Here is a 16,038-nt window from a genome sequence, read left to right as displayed (position 1 = left end):
TTGAGGTTAGCGTTTTGCAAGCTTTGGTTCTACAGAGGCTGGTCTTCGGGACGAAGACCTATTCCGCGGCGTTTGGGTGTTTGATTTCTATCGCACAAGAGACAGAAGGGGGGAGTCCATTTCTTTCACCCCGGGAGAGGTCTATGAGATGTCGTGACTTGGTGGCATCCACACGTTCCGTTCAGTTGCTAAAACAGTACCATATTAAAAGAACTGTTAGATCATTTTGGGTGCGAATATAGGTGCAGAGAGGTCAACAAAACACAACTTCTATTTCTAGCTTTGTCATATGTAACCTCGACAATACCTTCTAGATGATTTTTCTATGGTAAATAGGACCGGAAATCTAGCCATGGTTAGATCGTGCATATACTTTTTTGCCTGCCACCCATGTCTCCTTAACTTTTAGGGTGCGTAAATCATCTATATCATAAGACTCAATAGGTCTATCAAGGACAACCCAATCAGCCAAAGCACCGTCCCGGATGACACCGGCGCGACTATCAAGGAATGCCCCATAAGCAGGAGCTCCAGTGAATCCCCACATAGCTTCATCTAAGCTCAATGTCTCTTCTGTGTGCCAGCCATCAGGGCTATCGTCTGTTCCACGACCCGTATGCGGGCTTCGACGGGTTACGGCGGCGTAGATGCCCTGGAATGGGTTGGGGGGCTCGACAGGAAAATCGCTACCCAGAATCGGATGGGCAGAAAGAACAGAACGCATCCGGTAGGCGGAGGATGAGAGACGGTCTTTACCGAGACGAGCAAGAGCATACTTCATGTCTGATGTTGCATGTGTGGGTTGGATAGAGGGGATGATGCCAACCTCCCGAATCCGTTGCTGATCATCAGGGTGAATTATTTGGGCGTGCTCAATGCGAAAGCGATGACGAGCTTGACAAGCAGCATGTGCTTCAATCTGGTCGGGAGACTCGTTTGCGGACTGGTCCGGAGTCGAAGGGTGTGCACCCTGAGCAGTAGCTTCATGAAGACACTGCTGGGCAAGAGCCGCCTCAAGAGCGTCAACAGCGTTACGATTGGCAAGATCACCGATAGCATGGATATTGACCTGGTATCCGTCGGCAGCCCAGCGCTTGGTCACATCAGTAAGAGCAGAGGCGTTGATAAGGAGCGAGCCCGAGGTCCACGGGTGATCGGAGTATGGCTCGAGCATGGCGCTGCCCCAGCTTCCGAGAGCGCCGTCTGTATGAGGTTAGTCACTGCCTTGGATGATTTGGATGGAGAAACGTACCTGCAAATAGCTTGACACTCTGAACTGCAAAGCGATCATCGTCTCGGGCAAACTTGACAGCTTCCTCTGGGCAGTACGAGTTACGCTGAGGACATTCCAACATTGCATAGACACGAAGAGTCCAGTCGTCTCCCGAAGAGAGCTCGTTATAGAGATTCAAAGTATCTGGAGTTGCTCCAGCATCGTGCATACCAACAAGACCAACCTCGTTAAGGCGCTTCATGGCGGACTTGACTGTAAGAGCCTTGAAGTCCCGGCCAGGTTGAGGCCAAATCGAGATGACCATTTCCATCGCGTTATCGCAGAAAACACCGAGGCCAGGGTCACGGATGATCTCACCTCCCGGGACAGTTTCAGGGAGGTCTGATGGAAGGAGATCGAGAACAGGCTGGGAAACCCAAGTGCAGTGAACATCGATGCGATCAAGCATGAGATAGATGCTGCTGAGCTCTGTATCATGCGTGATATCTGCCTGTGAAACTTCTTAGTGTGTGGCGGGAAGCTGATAGATATGAATGAGTGTCTTACAGCTGTGGGCATACGCCCAAAAAAGGTCTGATCCCATCCAACCCCGCGAACCCAATTGTCTTTCGATCCGGCCCCAGGGTTGGCAGAGATATAGTCTTTGATCCTCGTACGCACCTCCGCGAGAGATTTGGCACCAAACAAATCAACCGAGTGGAGGAACTCCCCGTACTGCAGCAAGTGACCATGTCCGTCCCAGAGTCCTGGGATCACATAACCATCTATCACAGACTGATCAGCGTCTCGTGGGCCAACAGCGGTAAAGGCGCCATCCGCAACAGTGAAGCATTGAGCTTCAGCCTGCTCAGGATCATGTGTTCGGATGGAGTTATAACAATATGTTGCTGAATCTCCCTCGTCCGGAGCTGTGAGTGGCTGTTGAAGGCGGTATGCAACAGCAAAAGCGACAACTATGAGGGGCAGAACTAGTCCCCATCTGGCCAAAGAGGCTGTGACAGCCATGGCCGAACACGTGGTTTATAACTGAACTGCTTCTCCTGATGTAAATAATAGAGCCCAGTTCTGTAAAGGCATTAGATCTTTTGGAGATAGTGATTGTTGGGGGTGATGTGGGAGCCATGATTTGATAACTGTGTGTTATCGATAAGGATTTCATCGATCTTTGTGGGGGAAGCTGCATGGTATGTACCTACGTGAAAAGAGGTTTGCGTCTCAAAGTTTGATTCAGATAGTACGCATCATAGAAAAGAAGATATTATTTATTTATCTATAAGATATATCTAGAATTATCGTATGTGAAGGTGCCTCGCTTTCCATTTAACTTTACCTATGAAAAAGATGTGTGTCAGCCAGGGATCCTTACCTAAGTGCATCTTGATCGTGACGGGAGCTTACTTACCCCAGAGTCCTGGGTTAGGTAAGTTAGTAGCTAGCTCTCCACATTAATTCGTACCTTAATTGACATCACTACCTACCTTAGGTTCTCTTAAGCTCTTATTGATTTCACAACTGTTTCCCCGTGTGATGTACTTTTAAGGATACATATACAAGTGCTGCGAATAGCAGCTCTATGGCTCGCTCTCAAACACCAAACTCCACTGGTCTTAAACGATAGGAGATATAGACTTGGGGTCACCGTTTGTGATGGCTTGCGATAACCACTGGCTGAATACGGGAAAAAGGATGTTGCTGTAGCTGATGCACTGAAGATGTAGCCTATCTATATCTCTAGATGCTTACCTAGGTAGGTAAGGTATCTAGAGCTGCCTATATAACCGCATGGCACTGGCAGACTTGACCCGACAGTGTCAGCTTGAGTTTCTTTCCTACCTATCCACCACTATCATATCAGCAACAACAGTAACGAACGATAGTTTCCATCTTTACAATTTCGCCATCTACAAAGAAGAAAAGGCTAAACCCAAGCATGACTCTCTCGCGAGCTGAACTTGAGTCCGTCGCGGCTGTCCACGTTCGAGAGCCCCTTCCAGCCGACACCCTCACGGCCGCTTTCAACTCCAAACCTTTCATCCCTATTGAATCTATCATCAACCTCCGCGATCTAGGTGGTGTCCCCGGCAGCGCCATACGCCCTGGGTATATCTTCCGTTCTGGTATGCTTGACGCCGCCGCCGCCGACCCAGAAGCTATGGCCTGGATCACTGCCAATGTCAAGACTGTTTTTGACCTTCGCAGCAAGGAGGAGCGAGCTACGTATCCCAGTCCAGAAATAAGCGGCGTCAATTTTGTCTTCTGCGAGCGCGTTGCTGAATATCCCCAGCCTAATGCCGCTGACTTTGCTGTTGATGATGGCAGAACTGCTTGGAGGGAGCAGCTGATGGCAGTCATAGCGGCGTACAAACCCTCTATCCGAGCAGTCCTCGAACACGTGAGGGACAAACCGAACGAGCCTTTTCTCTTCCACTGCACTGGTAGGAAAATAAATCAAGTTTGTGCTCAAAGGGTTGTGAAACTAATCGTAAAACTGAGCTGCAGCTGGCCGTGACCGCACAGGCGTCATGGCAGGGCTCCTGCAGACCCTTGCCGGCACCAAGCAACAAGACGTCATTTTCGATTACATGCTATCACGGATTGGTATCGAGCCAGCACGCAAGCGTCTACTCTTGTTCGTATTGGCAAACATCGACGTGAAGAGCACTGAGGAGTCTGGCTTTTGGAACATGGTCAGCCTACGCCCGAGCTTTTGGGAGGCTTTTGGTCAAGGTGTCAAAGCCGAGTATGGAGGATGGGATGGCTACGTGAAGAGCCTTGGTTTCTCAGCCAAGGATCTAGAGATCATCAAGAATAACTTGCGGGCTTAACGATGTCATGCCCGATGCTATTACCCTAGAGGCAGGGCAGTATCGTATTGGAGAATGTTTCAAGTTGGTTAAAATGAGGTTTTCCATTGTACAATGTTACGATATCCGTTGGATACCGTGACCTAAGGGATCTAGGCTCGAGGGAAGCAATGGAAGTTGGAAATATTGGATATTTTCTTGTAGGCCATCTGTCATGGTTGATTCCATGCCCATCTCGATCTTGCTCATCATCATCGTCGTCATCCCTTCTCCAAACCTCACTTGGGTAGACAAGAAATAATGAGTCCTATTAATAGATGCAATCATGACCAACTTGAACATACCTACTCATCGTCCCTCAACTCTGTAAAGCCAGTCATTTACGACTGGGTACCTCATCCACTCTAATTCATCTGCAGCCCTATGACATCACCCCCACGGCCATGGGGAGGTAAGAAAACTTGGAGAGCTTTATCCTAAGTGATGAAAAGACTTAGGCAATTTAGTCCAAGTTTAGGGGAGTCTTTACTGAATTTATTTAGGCACCCTCTTCTCAAGTCTTATGTTTTCTTGCTCCCTGGGGACTGCTAAGGCCCCTGTCTGGGAACCCGTTGGACCCTGCATCTTGAACAAGGGTTTACTACCCGCCTACCAATTAAACTCGATTGCATCCCATCTAGTGACGTTTCAGTACATCTTTAAAACGTCAATTCCGCCACTGTCCTTAGACCAACAGCCGATTCGTCCCCAACCTGTTCTGTATTTCCAAGTTTTGCTCCCTCCAGGATCTTTTTGGCCATTTCCCTCTTTCAGGGTCCAAGTTAGAGGTGGTTGATAGTGGTATCAAACCCATTGGATCTGCAGACAACGAGATCCGATGACCAGGTTTCCCTACGTATTTCATCAATGATCGTAATAGGTGATGCAATAATTCTTGGCCAAGCATGGTTCCATGCTCAAGTACGTTTGTTACCTACAGTACCTACTTAATGTTGGGCAACCATCCAAATGTGTATATAATATCCAGTTGCAGCCATTTCTCAATATAGATATCAGAATCAGACTCAGAATCATCAATACACAAAAGCACAAACACTAGCACAAGCACACTCTACTTGACCTCCACATCCAATCCACTATACAATAAACCATTCATCATGCCTCTCACACGAACTCACCGTCACACCGCCCCCCGCCGCTCCATCTTCAGCACCCGCCGCCGTGCTCCAGCCCATTCTCATCGCCATACAACCACCACCACAACCACAACAACAAAGCCCCGCCGCCGCGGAATGTTCGGCGGTGGTGCTGGCCGACGAACTCATGCTACAACCACTGCTCCCGTTCATCACCACCAGCGTCGACCTTCCATGAAGGATAAGGTCAGCGGTGCCCTACTCAAGCTCAAGGGTAGTTTGACTCGCCGATCTGGTGTCAAGGTATGTTCATTCTAACTGCTCTCGGGCCAACGGTACACTAACGTCATTAAAGGCTGCTGGTACTCGACGTATGCGCGGTACTGATGGTCGTGGTGCGCGTCACCACCGTTATTAAACATCCTAAGTAACTTGCTAGTTACCTACCTTATGCCAAGCGGTCATCAAGCAGACCGAGCATACAGGAAATCCTGCAAGTCGAACGGAGTATGGAATCACGGACATTTAACTTATACACAACATGTACGATTATGATAGCGTTGATACCCTCTACTGGGAGTTGAGGATAATAGTATTATTTGTTACACGGCTATACATAGACAAGCATAAATTTGCACTGCCACTACCAGAGACCTTATCCATCACAATCTCGCAGCTCGTCCTGACCACATAGCCTTTTGGCATTCTAGTCATCCATATAACAATGGTTGCTGTTGTTTTTGCCCTTTCGTAAACCACAATTTGTGCCCGTATCCTCACGGCTTTCCATCACCTACGATAATTTCTGACGAATGCAAAGGTTTACTGGCTATCGCCATGTTCCCTAAACTTGCTAATGTAACTCGTCTACATCAGAAGGGGAAACACCAGCTGGACGATAAGGGGGCGCCAGCCGAATATCCTTGTGCAACTTGTCCGAATTTTGTAGCACGTAAGGGCTTCGTATCAATTGGAGCATCGATGTTGAGGAGCCTCGGCGATGATGAACTTTCCCGCACACAGGATCGACCAGTTCGTCAATATTGGTAACCGACAAACGAGCTAAGCTCAATCTTCTCCTTTCACATGCCCTTAGAGATGGGCTTGCGTCCAAAGATTCCATTATAAGCTCATCCATATCGCGCTTGACAGGCTCAGAGACACGAGCATGAGTATACTGCTGGAATTGGAGTTCCAAATTTTCCAGAGCTTCTTTGCTGGGTGACGGGTGTTTCTTCCTCCAACTAGAGGTATGTAAGCTTCTCTTCGCTTTCTCCGAAACTTGTCGAGCTTGAGTGGCCGGATTAGCCAACGCATCGCCACCAGGATCTAAAATCTCATGGCCCGAAAAGTGGCCGAGTACTTTTCGCCCAGTCGTCGATATGGATCCCGGTTTCTCATTGAAATGCTTCTCTGGTATGTGCATATCGCGGCTCGCGGAGCAGCAACCACTGCTCGACGTTGACGTTGATGGACGCTCGACTAGAATCCGAGGGGTTGAAGATCCGACTGGTGTACTGTTCAAGAACCTATCTTCAATGTTGTCGTCGAATCCCACCTCGGATTCGAATGGATTGGATAGCGAAGGGGGAGGCGTCTTTGGACCATCGTTTGCGCCTTGATTCAGTCGGTTTTCGAAACATATTAGAGCTCGCTTGTCAGCTCGTTCAGAGAATGGATCCTCCACAAGTTTGCCATTTCTGAGTGACTTTCCATCGTCTGCTAATGGTTTTCTGTTAACGCGACCTCCAACGATTTGCTGGACTTTACTCTTATTGAGATTATCCCCTTCATTCAAGCGGAGCTCAATGTTACTGATCGGAGAAGCATTATCAGTTGTTGCATGTGAGCGAGGAGTCGGAACAATGCTCCCTCTGATCCACCTATCACCTTGTTCATCGCCTGAGTGGGACAAGGCCGGAGCCTGTGTTTCCTCGTGATTCACGGCTTTCGGATGGAAGCGATCCCAAGCATTCGAGACTTTTGCACGTACTTTCGACGGTACCATACGCGTGAATCTTGAGGTCGAGCAATTGGCTTGTTGTGGCGAAGGCTTGAGTGCATTGGTCGCGGCCAGCATAGCGGCGAGTTTCCCAGTAATCTCTTCACCAGCACACCGGTCTTGGGTGTGAGTAATCTGGCATCCTTCTGCAACTCGATCTCTCGCATTATTGTCACAGGCATCGAGCGTCACAGATGTCGCCACTGCGAAGTCTTTCGTAGGGTGAAATTTGAGGGGGTCATAAGACAGCGATCTGGTAGACGCATGGCGGCGTCGTAAGCTTGTGCTTAGTCGCGTTTGTGATGTATCCCTGTGTCTACCAGTCGTGGCAGCTCGTCTAAGAACCCTTCCCACGGCTTTCGATGGCGAGTGCTTGCCCATGCGAGAGGCCCGAGTGTGAGTATCTAGAGATCTGAGTGGTTTGATAGGTGAAGGGAAATCCAGTGGCGAGATAGCTTGATTGCTATCAATCGAAACCGAGTTCCTCAGTGTAGTGGTCCGTCTCTTTTTTGGAGACAAGTCTTCTCCTTCATTGGAGAGGCGCTCTGGTGTGGAATCGTCTAGTAACCAGCTTGCCATTTCATCCGCAGTTTGCGGTTCAACCATTGCTCTCTTGCGGGATGCTTGCTCAGGGGACTTGTTTATATGGAATTCTGCTTCCGAAACAGTTAGAAGTTGACCAGGGAAGACATGTGGGCTAACATACGCAGCCGGGCAGGTAGTAAAGGTTTTGGTATGGCTCTTTGGCGACGTGTTCCCAGCGTCCTCAGGATACGTCTATTCCTCTTCTTGCCGTATGTGATGGCGGCTGGCATCGTTGGTATATGATGTGATTAGAGTGTAACGAGTGAGAAGAAACGAATCAATGGCCCTATTCAGTAGTGATGAGTTGGGAAATTAGTTATTATCAACTCAGGCCATCCGTTGAGTGTGATAGGATTTGCAAGAGGACAGTGATGGTCGAATGTGGTTGACAGTTTGTCGAAGTAGGGTCGAAATCCTGTACCTGCAATATGTCACTCGAACACCTTCATTTTTCTGCTAAAATGGACTCGTCAGGTCCAAGCACAGGAATTTGATCGAGAAGTGAGGTTGCAAAAGTTTGATACCTGTGAGAGTTGAAAAATGAGTGGATGAATGGGTAAAGAATGGGAGAGGAAGGTTCACTTCATATGGGCCATGCCTAGGTTGGTGCCTTACTTTACTTACGGGCATATGCCGGCAAATGAAGTTGGAATTGCAAGAAAGAGGTACCTTTAGGTTGGAAAGGTACCTTGGTAGCCAGGAGGTATAGGAGCTGCTTGGAAAAGAGCAGGGGAAGAACGCTTGCTAAGTGATATAATATGTAGGTACTGGTTGAGAGTCGATATCACTGCTAAGCAGTGCTCGCAACAGTTGCCTGTGGTTTCTTCAGGCAACTTCCTTGTATTTGACACTGATCTGATCTGGGCCTAAGCAGGTGTCTTTGTATGTCTCAATGTGGAGATCGCGATTCAAACAGAAGTTCATTCCCGTGATACCTCTATGTGTAGTCGACGAGACTAAAACCACGCTCCCTTAATGGATATTTGTGAGCAGCCACTTGCAGCACCATCGCACAATAGCCGTCATACGCCAAGATGCATAGTACTATGGCGCCTCTTCGCTCTTTCCCGAACAGAGTTCAATATGAAGGCCACAGTGCAACGTTGCACTGCATATTATGTTCTCGATGCGATTTGACCATCAGTACTAACTCAGAGCCATGCTACCCCTGACTTACATCAAGCGACTTGGAAGGCGAGAAATGTTTAATAACAACACGAGATCCCCATCATGGAACCGAGAGACGAGACCTCCAAGACACAAAGGGTTTGCTGACTCAATTTTGGCTTGTGTTCATAAGTGTCCAAGGAAGCCAAATACTGAATAATTCTCAGTTGTAGGTTATATTCACCAGCTATGAGTGTCCTATCGATAATACCGCAATACAGTTACATACTCATATATGGCAAAGGTAAAAGATCTCTTACACAACCATCAACTTCAGAATCAGGCAATCATAGCTTGAGACACTTCCCATTTTTCTGCTCGTGCAACTTTGGTAACCTCATCCTGAAAACTGGCCCGAGACTTGGGGGCTCAGACGATGTACTCAAGTCTAAGGAGCTTCGCAAAATCTCTGAAGGCTTTATTCACCCGAAATACTGTTCCAAAACGAGTCACTTGCTTTGCAGATTGAAGGATGGTTGTGGTGAGAAGATCTCAGTTGCTCGCTGCTGTGTACCTACCTACATAATAGGTATGAGGAAACACGTGATACCACAGCCACGAAAACCACTGGTGGCTTAACTTAGGTTGGACTTGATCGTGGCGCAATTCCGCATCATCGTCACCTCGCCGAACCTCCAGAAATTTTCTCTCGAACGACGGGTCGCTTGCTATCAAACGAGTTCGGGAGAAAACGGCAAGATAACCTATTACGGTTTGCAATTTCATTATCAAGAGTCACGATGTTCTGATTATGAATCTGGCTGGTTTCCCCCATCTTGTAATTACTTGAATCCAACACATTAAATCCGAAAGCTCCGACCAGTTACGATTAATTATCGCCTCTCGCCCGTTTCGACCGATCACGAAGTTTCTCAACCACCTTCTCTTCGACTGTGAACCTACGACTCAGGAGGACATTGGATTTTGTGACTAAAACGACCTCATTTGACAATCATGTTAAGGCAACCTGTTCGCGGCGTGCGTGCGCCTTTGCGCGTCTTCAGCCAACAAGCTCAACAGGCAGCTTGGAGTGGCGCATGGAGGAGACTCTTTACATCACAGTCGCAAAACAAGACCGCGCGTCAGCTGTTGAGATGGAAGACCATCCCTTGGGATAGTATGATGGCCAGACTGAGGAGCGCTCGCTTCGGGATCGGTTCTACAACAACGCCAAGCATGCTCCAAGGCGTACTAAGACGCGGTTTTCGATTTACCACAAAGCGCAAGACAAATAAGAAGCCGACCGTTGGCGAAGCCGAGGAACCAAAAGGCCTCACCGCCAAACTCAAGAAGCTTACAAAGGAATACGGCTGGGTAACCGTTGGCGTCTACCTCGGGCTGACCGTTCTCGACTTCCCGTTCTGCTTCCTGTTTGTTAGAATGGTCGGTGCTGATAAAATCGGTAAGATATTGTCGCGGCCTCACCTAGATCCGTTAACGAGGTCATGCGGACCTTTATTCTCAGTGGGTTGCTAATTGATGCCGCTGGCGCATTTTAGGCGAGGTCGAACATCGTGTGATGTCGTCAATCAAGCAGATGATCCCCGATACTGTTCGGGAGGCCTGGCACACCTACTGGCAGTCGTTCAAGAAGGCTGAGGCGAGAGCACTTGGCGATGACGATATCAGTGACAAGATGGAAATGGCCACATGGGGTGTCGAGAAGGCTGAGGAACGCAATCGTACCGATGCTAGTGAGTACTATCATTAGATTTTGCCCCTGGGCGCATGCATTAGATGCTTATCATCGCCCCTAACAGCTCGTGATGTGGGCAGTAGAGGAAGCTTGCTGAGTTGGTGAGAAAGGCTAACGACTCAATCTGCGACAGGTTTAGCAACTCAGCTGGCGCTGGCGTACGCCATTCACAAGAGCTTTATCTTCATTCGGGTGCCATTAACGGCCGCCCTAACACCCAAGGTCGTTAAGATCCTTCGATCATGGGGCTATAAGATCGGAAAGAAGAAGGCTTAGCTGGTCAAAGATGGCATCATAACGGTTCGAGACTGGAAACTCACAAGCCTCCAAACACAGAAACGCTCCATTTCTGAAACGGTTGGCTTGGAGTGTAAGCCACTTACACGGTATTTGTATATTTGTATAACTAGTGTAGTCAGTCCTTGGTGTTGGCTGGAATTGTTGATAAATAGACCTGATTGTATAGTACAACTCCCTACCTCTGAAGCACACATCTGGATCTGAGCGTTTGTTTCCCGTGGCTGAACCACACAGGATGAAACATATTGGCCATAGACAGATCCAGCAAAATCGGCGGCGCCGAGCCAGTGATCAGCCAACAGAATTACTGTAGTCGGGGATCTTATTCAGGAACCGGCTTCGGATGGCATCGAATAGGAGTGACCTGAATGGCACAATGGGAAACAGGTGTGAGGAAGCCCAGACTCTAAATGATGGTCGTAAGAAGCTTGGCGTGCCTTTCGTCCAGAGGAGGATAGTGCGCCGATAGGTCTGCAACCGCAACGTTTTGAACAACGCCATGTGCTCTGATGGGGCTTCGTTTGAGATTGTGTAATTGCCTCGAGATGCTTGGTGGTGGCTAGAACTCCAGAATGGGCCTCGAAACGCCAAGAAGGTCACCACCTCAAGCAGCGAGCGGGGCGTCAATTGTGGACATTAGACAAGACGAAGAAGGGAAAGAAGGCGACTAGAAGTTCTGGAGGCGCCGTTGGTTGTGGATTTGGCAACCTGTCTCAACCGTGTTTGACCCACGGCGTTACGATTCAGGCTCAAGAGTCAGTTTGCTGCTGATTGACTTTACTTTGCCCTGGCCGATGTCATAGCAAAGGCCGAGCGAGTCGCGAAAGGATCCTCATGATTTCGGGGATCTGTAAAAGACTGGAAAGAAACCCGTTCGGGGGAAGTGGAGAGCTTCGATGGTGCGAAAGTAAAAAGATCCTATTGTCTCTGAATATCCAGAACTGGAGCTAGTCCCGGGCGCTCATGTTTCCGTTGAATCCATGCATGACAGGTCAACAAGCAAGCACAAAAAGTCAGGGTTCAAAATCAAGGTTCAGGTAACGTTGACCCCCCTGCAGTAATCAATCAAAGAACCGGGGCGGGCTTTAGCGAGCGGGAATAACGGGCTGGTTAAGTTGGCGATTGTTTCGAGTGCCTGACTCTTAGCGGTGGGAACTTTACCAGGGTTGGCTTTGTTCCCCTGTTTTCGATAAGGTGGGCTTGATGATATGCATGGAAGAGACTTGTGACTGGGCATTGTCCACCTTGGGGTCTGGAGTTTGGAGACAAAACCTGACATTGACAGGCTCACTCCCTTGAATTCCTGAATTTCCCATAGTACATCACCTTCCATGATAGGTACCTACTTAGGTACCTAGGCATTACATTAGGTACCTTACCTTAGGTAGGCAATCGGCGCCAAACAGCCGCTCCGAGAGGCGGGCCTGATACTGTACGTATGTACCTAGTGCGATCCGCTGTTGGCCTTGCAATGTTTAGACGCACGCGAGATGTCATTCACCGTTCGATTCAAACCTTGATTTGGGTTTTTGGTGTTTTCGCCCCTACTCATTTTCTTTTTCTTAGTCTAAGCCCTGAAACTCGAGCCGTTGAAGTGCAACTGTTTGCTTATTGTGGTGGCCTAAAACGGCAATCAATTCGCCGTGAGTAAGACAAAATAAGCTGTCTACCGTAGGAGAACAGACAAAGTCAAATAAAAATCGAGATGCCCAGCCAGGTACGGAGTACGGATAGATGGCATCATGGCAATCAACTATGTATGGGTGCGATTGCCCGTGCAAGAGATCCTTGCAATGATCAACCCAACGGCTCAAACAAAACGTGGAGCATCCAGTTCACGTACGACGTAGTAAAGGCTTAGCAAGCAAACAGGGAGGCAAGCAGTCCAACAAAGCAGGGAGAACAATTGGTGCTCAACAATAGAGTTTGGCGATGAAGCAGCGGTGGGCACGCCTAGCCCAGTAGTGGACGGTCCGTGGAAATTACATGACAGGGCGAGTGGAACTCAGGATAATTAATGAATGAATGGTTGTCTAAGACTGGCAGACAGTTTACAATCACAACCGTCAGCAGAAACTGAGAAAAGCGTCTGGCTCAACCATCAGGCGGCGATTCACCATGCCATGTGGGAAAAAGTGGCTCCTAAGGTATTTAGTACGTATCTATACGGATAGCAAGGAGCACGGCCAAGGCCAAGGTCCTACTAACTTAGTCGGCTACTGTGACATCGACGGTTGTGAGATGTGATGCGAAATCAAACCGAAGCAGGGGGCCAGAGGCTAAAGGTGTTCATCATTAGCCTTTTGATTCGTGACTTTGCCGCTCTACGGACGGAAATCTTATGTAGTTGTCCCGGCGCGTAGCTCGCCAATTCTCTCGTGCTTCAACATGCACCCAGGTCCCAGGACCTGGTCTGGTCTGGTTCAGGTGGATAGCCATAACTCCGAAGCGTCAGGGTTGGCATCGACAATCACATGGATCATGATCCCCCACATGTTTTTCGGGACGGACAAAGAGATCTGGAGTTGGAACAGTCTGTGGACCACTGCGGAAGAGGCCCGGTCCAGCATTCATCCATCTCAGCTGACGATTGGAACTTGGGAAGTGTGTCCGTGTACCAAACTGGGACTTGTAATGACGCTTTTGGCGCTGTTGCACCGCCAATTGACTGGCTACCGGGCCGGCGAGAAGAAAAGGTTGTCTCAATGCAAAGGACGGACATGGCAAGTGTTGGTTGTTGTCTCAAGGGTCACAGGGCACTCTTATGACGATGTTGAGTCAGGCTGCTGCAACGTCGGAGAGAAATGGAAATGAGACTGGGAATAATAGTGCCACTTAGTGGAGGTGTCACTGATCGTTACATTAGCTTGGTGTCTTGGCGATGATCCGTATTAGGCGCCCTGCTGAGAGATTGCAACAACCACGCGCCCAATAACCCGGAACACAGAGTACTGTAGGTATCTAGCGGTAGAGCAATGGAATAGTGGCATTCAGCAGAACTTTCTAAACACGAATAAACTTTGCTGTCCCCAAACGCTGGAACAACCAATACACGAGATGTGTGCTCAGATGGAGTCATAATAAAGTCAAACTTTTGGATCCTCAGAATTGTACGTACAGTTTGGTCGGAGTTTGAATAGGTAAGAGAGCACAAAGTGAATTTTTGCTGTGGGACCTCAGACCATTGATAATGTCTTCACAACTGAGAGTTCATCAAAGCCAGTCTTGAGCCAGCCGGCCGAGCGGAGCCAAATACATTGGAGTATTTTGAAGAAAAGTATTGTGGCATGGCATGGATCTCTTTTCCAGTCGACGCGGCTCGCTCGCTTTATTGCCTGCTAGACTGTTTAAGGTGATAAGGAGTCGTATCACGGCTGACTCAATCATATGGGCGCCAAGGCAGGAAATTCGAATAAACCAAATTACCACGACAGATATAGTTCGGATAGTACCAGACTAGATAAGCAAGCGCCCCATCGTCAGAGACAAGCGCGTGACAGATGTGCGAAGCAGTGCATACTCAAGAAAGTTAGCAACAGTCGGTGAACATTTACATAAACCGCCATATGCAACCTCGATGTGTTGTCAAGTACCAAGAAAGGACAACACGACGGATGGATTGGCCAAACATGATCTATGCCGAGGCTGGCGGAGTTTGCGAGTTTTAGAGTTTTAGGCGAAGTTCTCAAAGTTCCAACCCTTGGATAAGGGAGTCCTCCGAATCCATGCCCGGGTTGAGTGGGGAAGGACGGAGGTTGTGGAGTATGAAAAGCGGAAGCAAATGTAAGTACAGCATTGTAGTACGGACGGGAGTACGGAGTAAGGAGTAAGGAGTAAGGAGTAAGGAGCTCACATCTTTTGTATCTGCCTTGCGCAAAAGAGCTCTCTTCATCGTTAAAGTTTTTGTCTGTCAAAGTCGGAGCGGGTGCAGGTGACAAAGTGCAAAACTTTCTGGTGGGCTAGTGCGCTAGGAGCAGCCAACCTGCATGTTGCAGCCCAACCGTCGTTCAATCATTATGTTAGCGGTTTGTGTTAAGTACGACGTATAAACCCTATTTGTAAAAAAAAAAAAAAATAAAAAAAAAAAAAGGAGAAAAGAAAACCTCTCGTCAGAGGTGAAAGCGCCGGCCGAGTGACAGGCCCTGTTGCCTGCCGGGATTCTTGCCTTCCTGCATGCACATGCATGCAATTCTGTTCACGCTGTCTTACAAGTACATACATAGAGAACAACAATGGCGTGGCGACTGCTGCATTGCATTCCCGGCACATCGCCGTCGAGCTCCCAAATGCTGTGTCGTAATTGGCACTGCACCAAATCTGGATGGATGTCAACAGTGCGTCTACCGTAGTTAGGCCATCTATGGAAATTGATGTGATGTCATAACGCTAGCTAGGTAGGCAAGGTACGGAGTACTGTACATACAATTAGCCCTGAAGTACAGAGTATGATGACACGACACCAAAAGGGACAACCAGAATCAATGGCGTACGTGATGTTGCGAGGAAAGCTTTTCTTTACTGGCCCCACAGAGGCTGAACTCTGGCTGTCTGGGAATTTCAGGAATGGAATCGACAGGGACGAAAGCCACAGGAATGGGCTATAGCTTAATCTGGGAGGAAAGGAGAAGCTTGGTGTTGGTACTAGAAAGAATCCAGAAGCATAGTGGGTATAAGGGTCGTCCTCAGTGACGCCAGGTGGATGGCGCCGTTAACCAAGCGCCAAGGGCTTGGAACAACTTACTGGTACCAACTGTGTAGGACATAGGGCTGTTTGGAGTTGAGCTGACTAGGCTGAGTATGTATCACATAGAACTCTCTCCTGGGAGTGATGAACAACTACTCGATTTACATACAGAGTGCGGAGTAGAGTAAAAGTAGGTATCTAGGCATGCTATCGAGACAAAAGGGTATCGATCAAGGTTATGGGCTGTGCTTCTGGTACGATGTTCTCACGAGATCAGGCATTTTAGTATTTACACGAGCCCGGGAGCATCCATTCCGCCGCTGGCCAGTGTTTTGAAACTTTACTATCCCATAACCTTCACCGCATTTTTATGATGACACAAAGAACGGAATTGTATCCGTAACACCGCACTATTCCGAAGGTTACGGAG

General features: G+C 48.5%; 4 protein-coding genes across 4 annotated transcripts; 3 read left to right on the top strand and 1 right to left on the bottom strand.

Annotated features, from left to right (window-relative positions):
* Positions 1-346: 346 nt before the first annotated feature.
* Positions 347-2,239, bottom strand: J7337_005606 (uncharacterized protein; the record flags this gene model as incomplete). The annotated part of the gene is made up of 3 exons (XM_044823281.1): positions 347-1,203; positions 1,253-1,724; positions 1,781-2,239. The coding sequence occupies 3 exons, from the start codon at positions 2,237-2,239 to the stop codon at positions 347-349; spliced, it is 1,788 nt and encodes a 595-aa protein (XP_044681772.1).
* Positions 2,240-3,164: 925 nt separating this feature from the next.
* J7337_005605 (uncharacterized protein) lies at positions 3,165-4,059 on the top strand (the record flags this gene model as incomplete). Its single annotated transcript, XM_044823280.1, has 2 exons — positions 3,165-3,669; positions 3,734-4,059. 2 exons carry the CDS (start codon positions 3,165-3,167, stop codon positions 4,057-4,059), a joined length of 831 nt encoding a protein of 276 aa, XP_044681771.1.
* A 1,136-nt stretch (positions 4,060-5,195) lies between these two features.
* Positions 5,196-5,592, top strand: J7337_005604 (uncharacterized protein; the record flags this gene model as incomplete). Its single annotated transcript, XM_044823279.1, has 2 exons — positions 5,196-5,477; positions 5,530-5,592. 2 exons carry the CDS (start codon positions 5,196-5,198, stop codon positions 5,590-5,592), a joined length of 345 nt encoding a protein of 114 aa, XP_044681770.1.
* A 4,290-nt stretch (positions 5,593-9,882) lies between these two features.
* J7337_005603 (uncharacterized protein) lies at positions 9,883-10,900 on the top strand (the record flags this gene model as incomplete). Its single annotated transcript, XM_044823278.1, has 3 exons — positions 9,883-10,330; positions 10,428-10,622; positions 10,758-10,900. 3 exons carry the CDS (start codon positions 9,883-9,885, stop codon positions 10,898-10,900), a joined length of 786 nt encoding a protein of 261 aa, XP_044681769.1.
* Between the last annotated feature and the right edge of the window lie 5,138 nt (positions 10,901-16,038).

The sequence above is a fragment of the Fusarium musae genome, chromosome 4 (genome assembly GCF_019915245.1).
Source record: "Fusarium musae strain F31 chromosome 4, whole genome shotgun sequence".
NCBI classification, from domain to species: domain Eukaryota; kingdom Fungi; phylum Ascomycota; class Sordariomycetes; order Hypocreales; family Nectriaceae; genus Fusarium; species Fusarium musae.
Note: the sequence above shows the minus strand (reverse complement) of the source record. Positions and strands in the feature narration are given on the sequence as shown.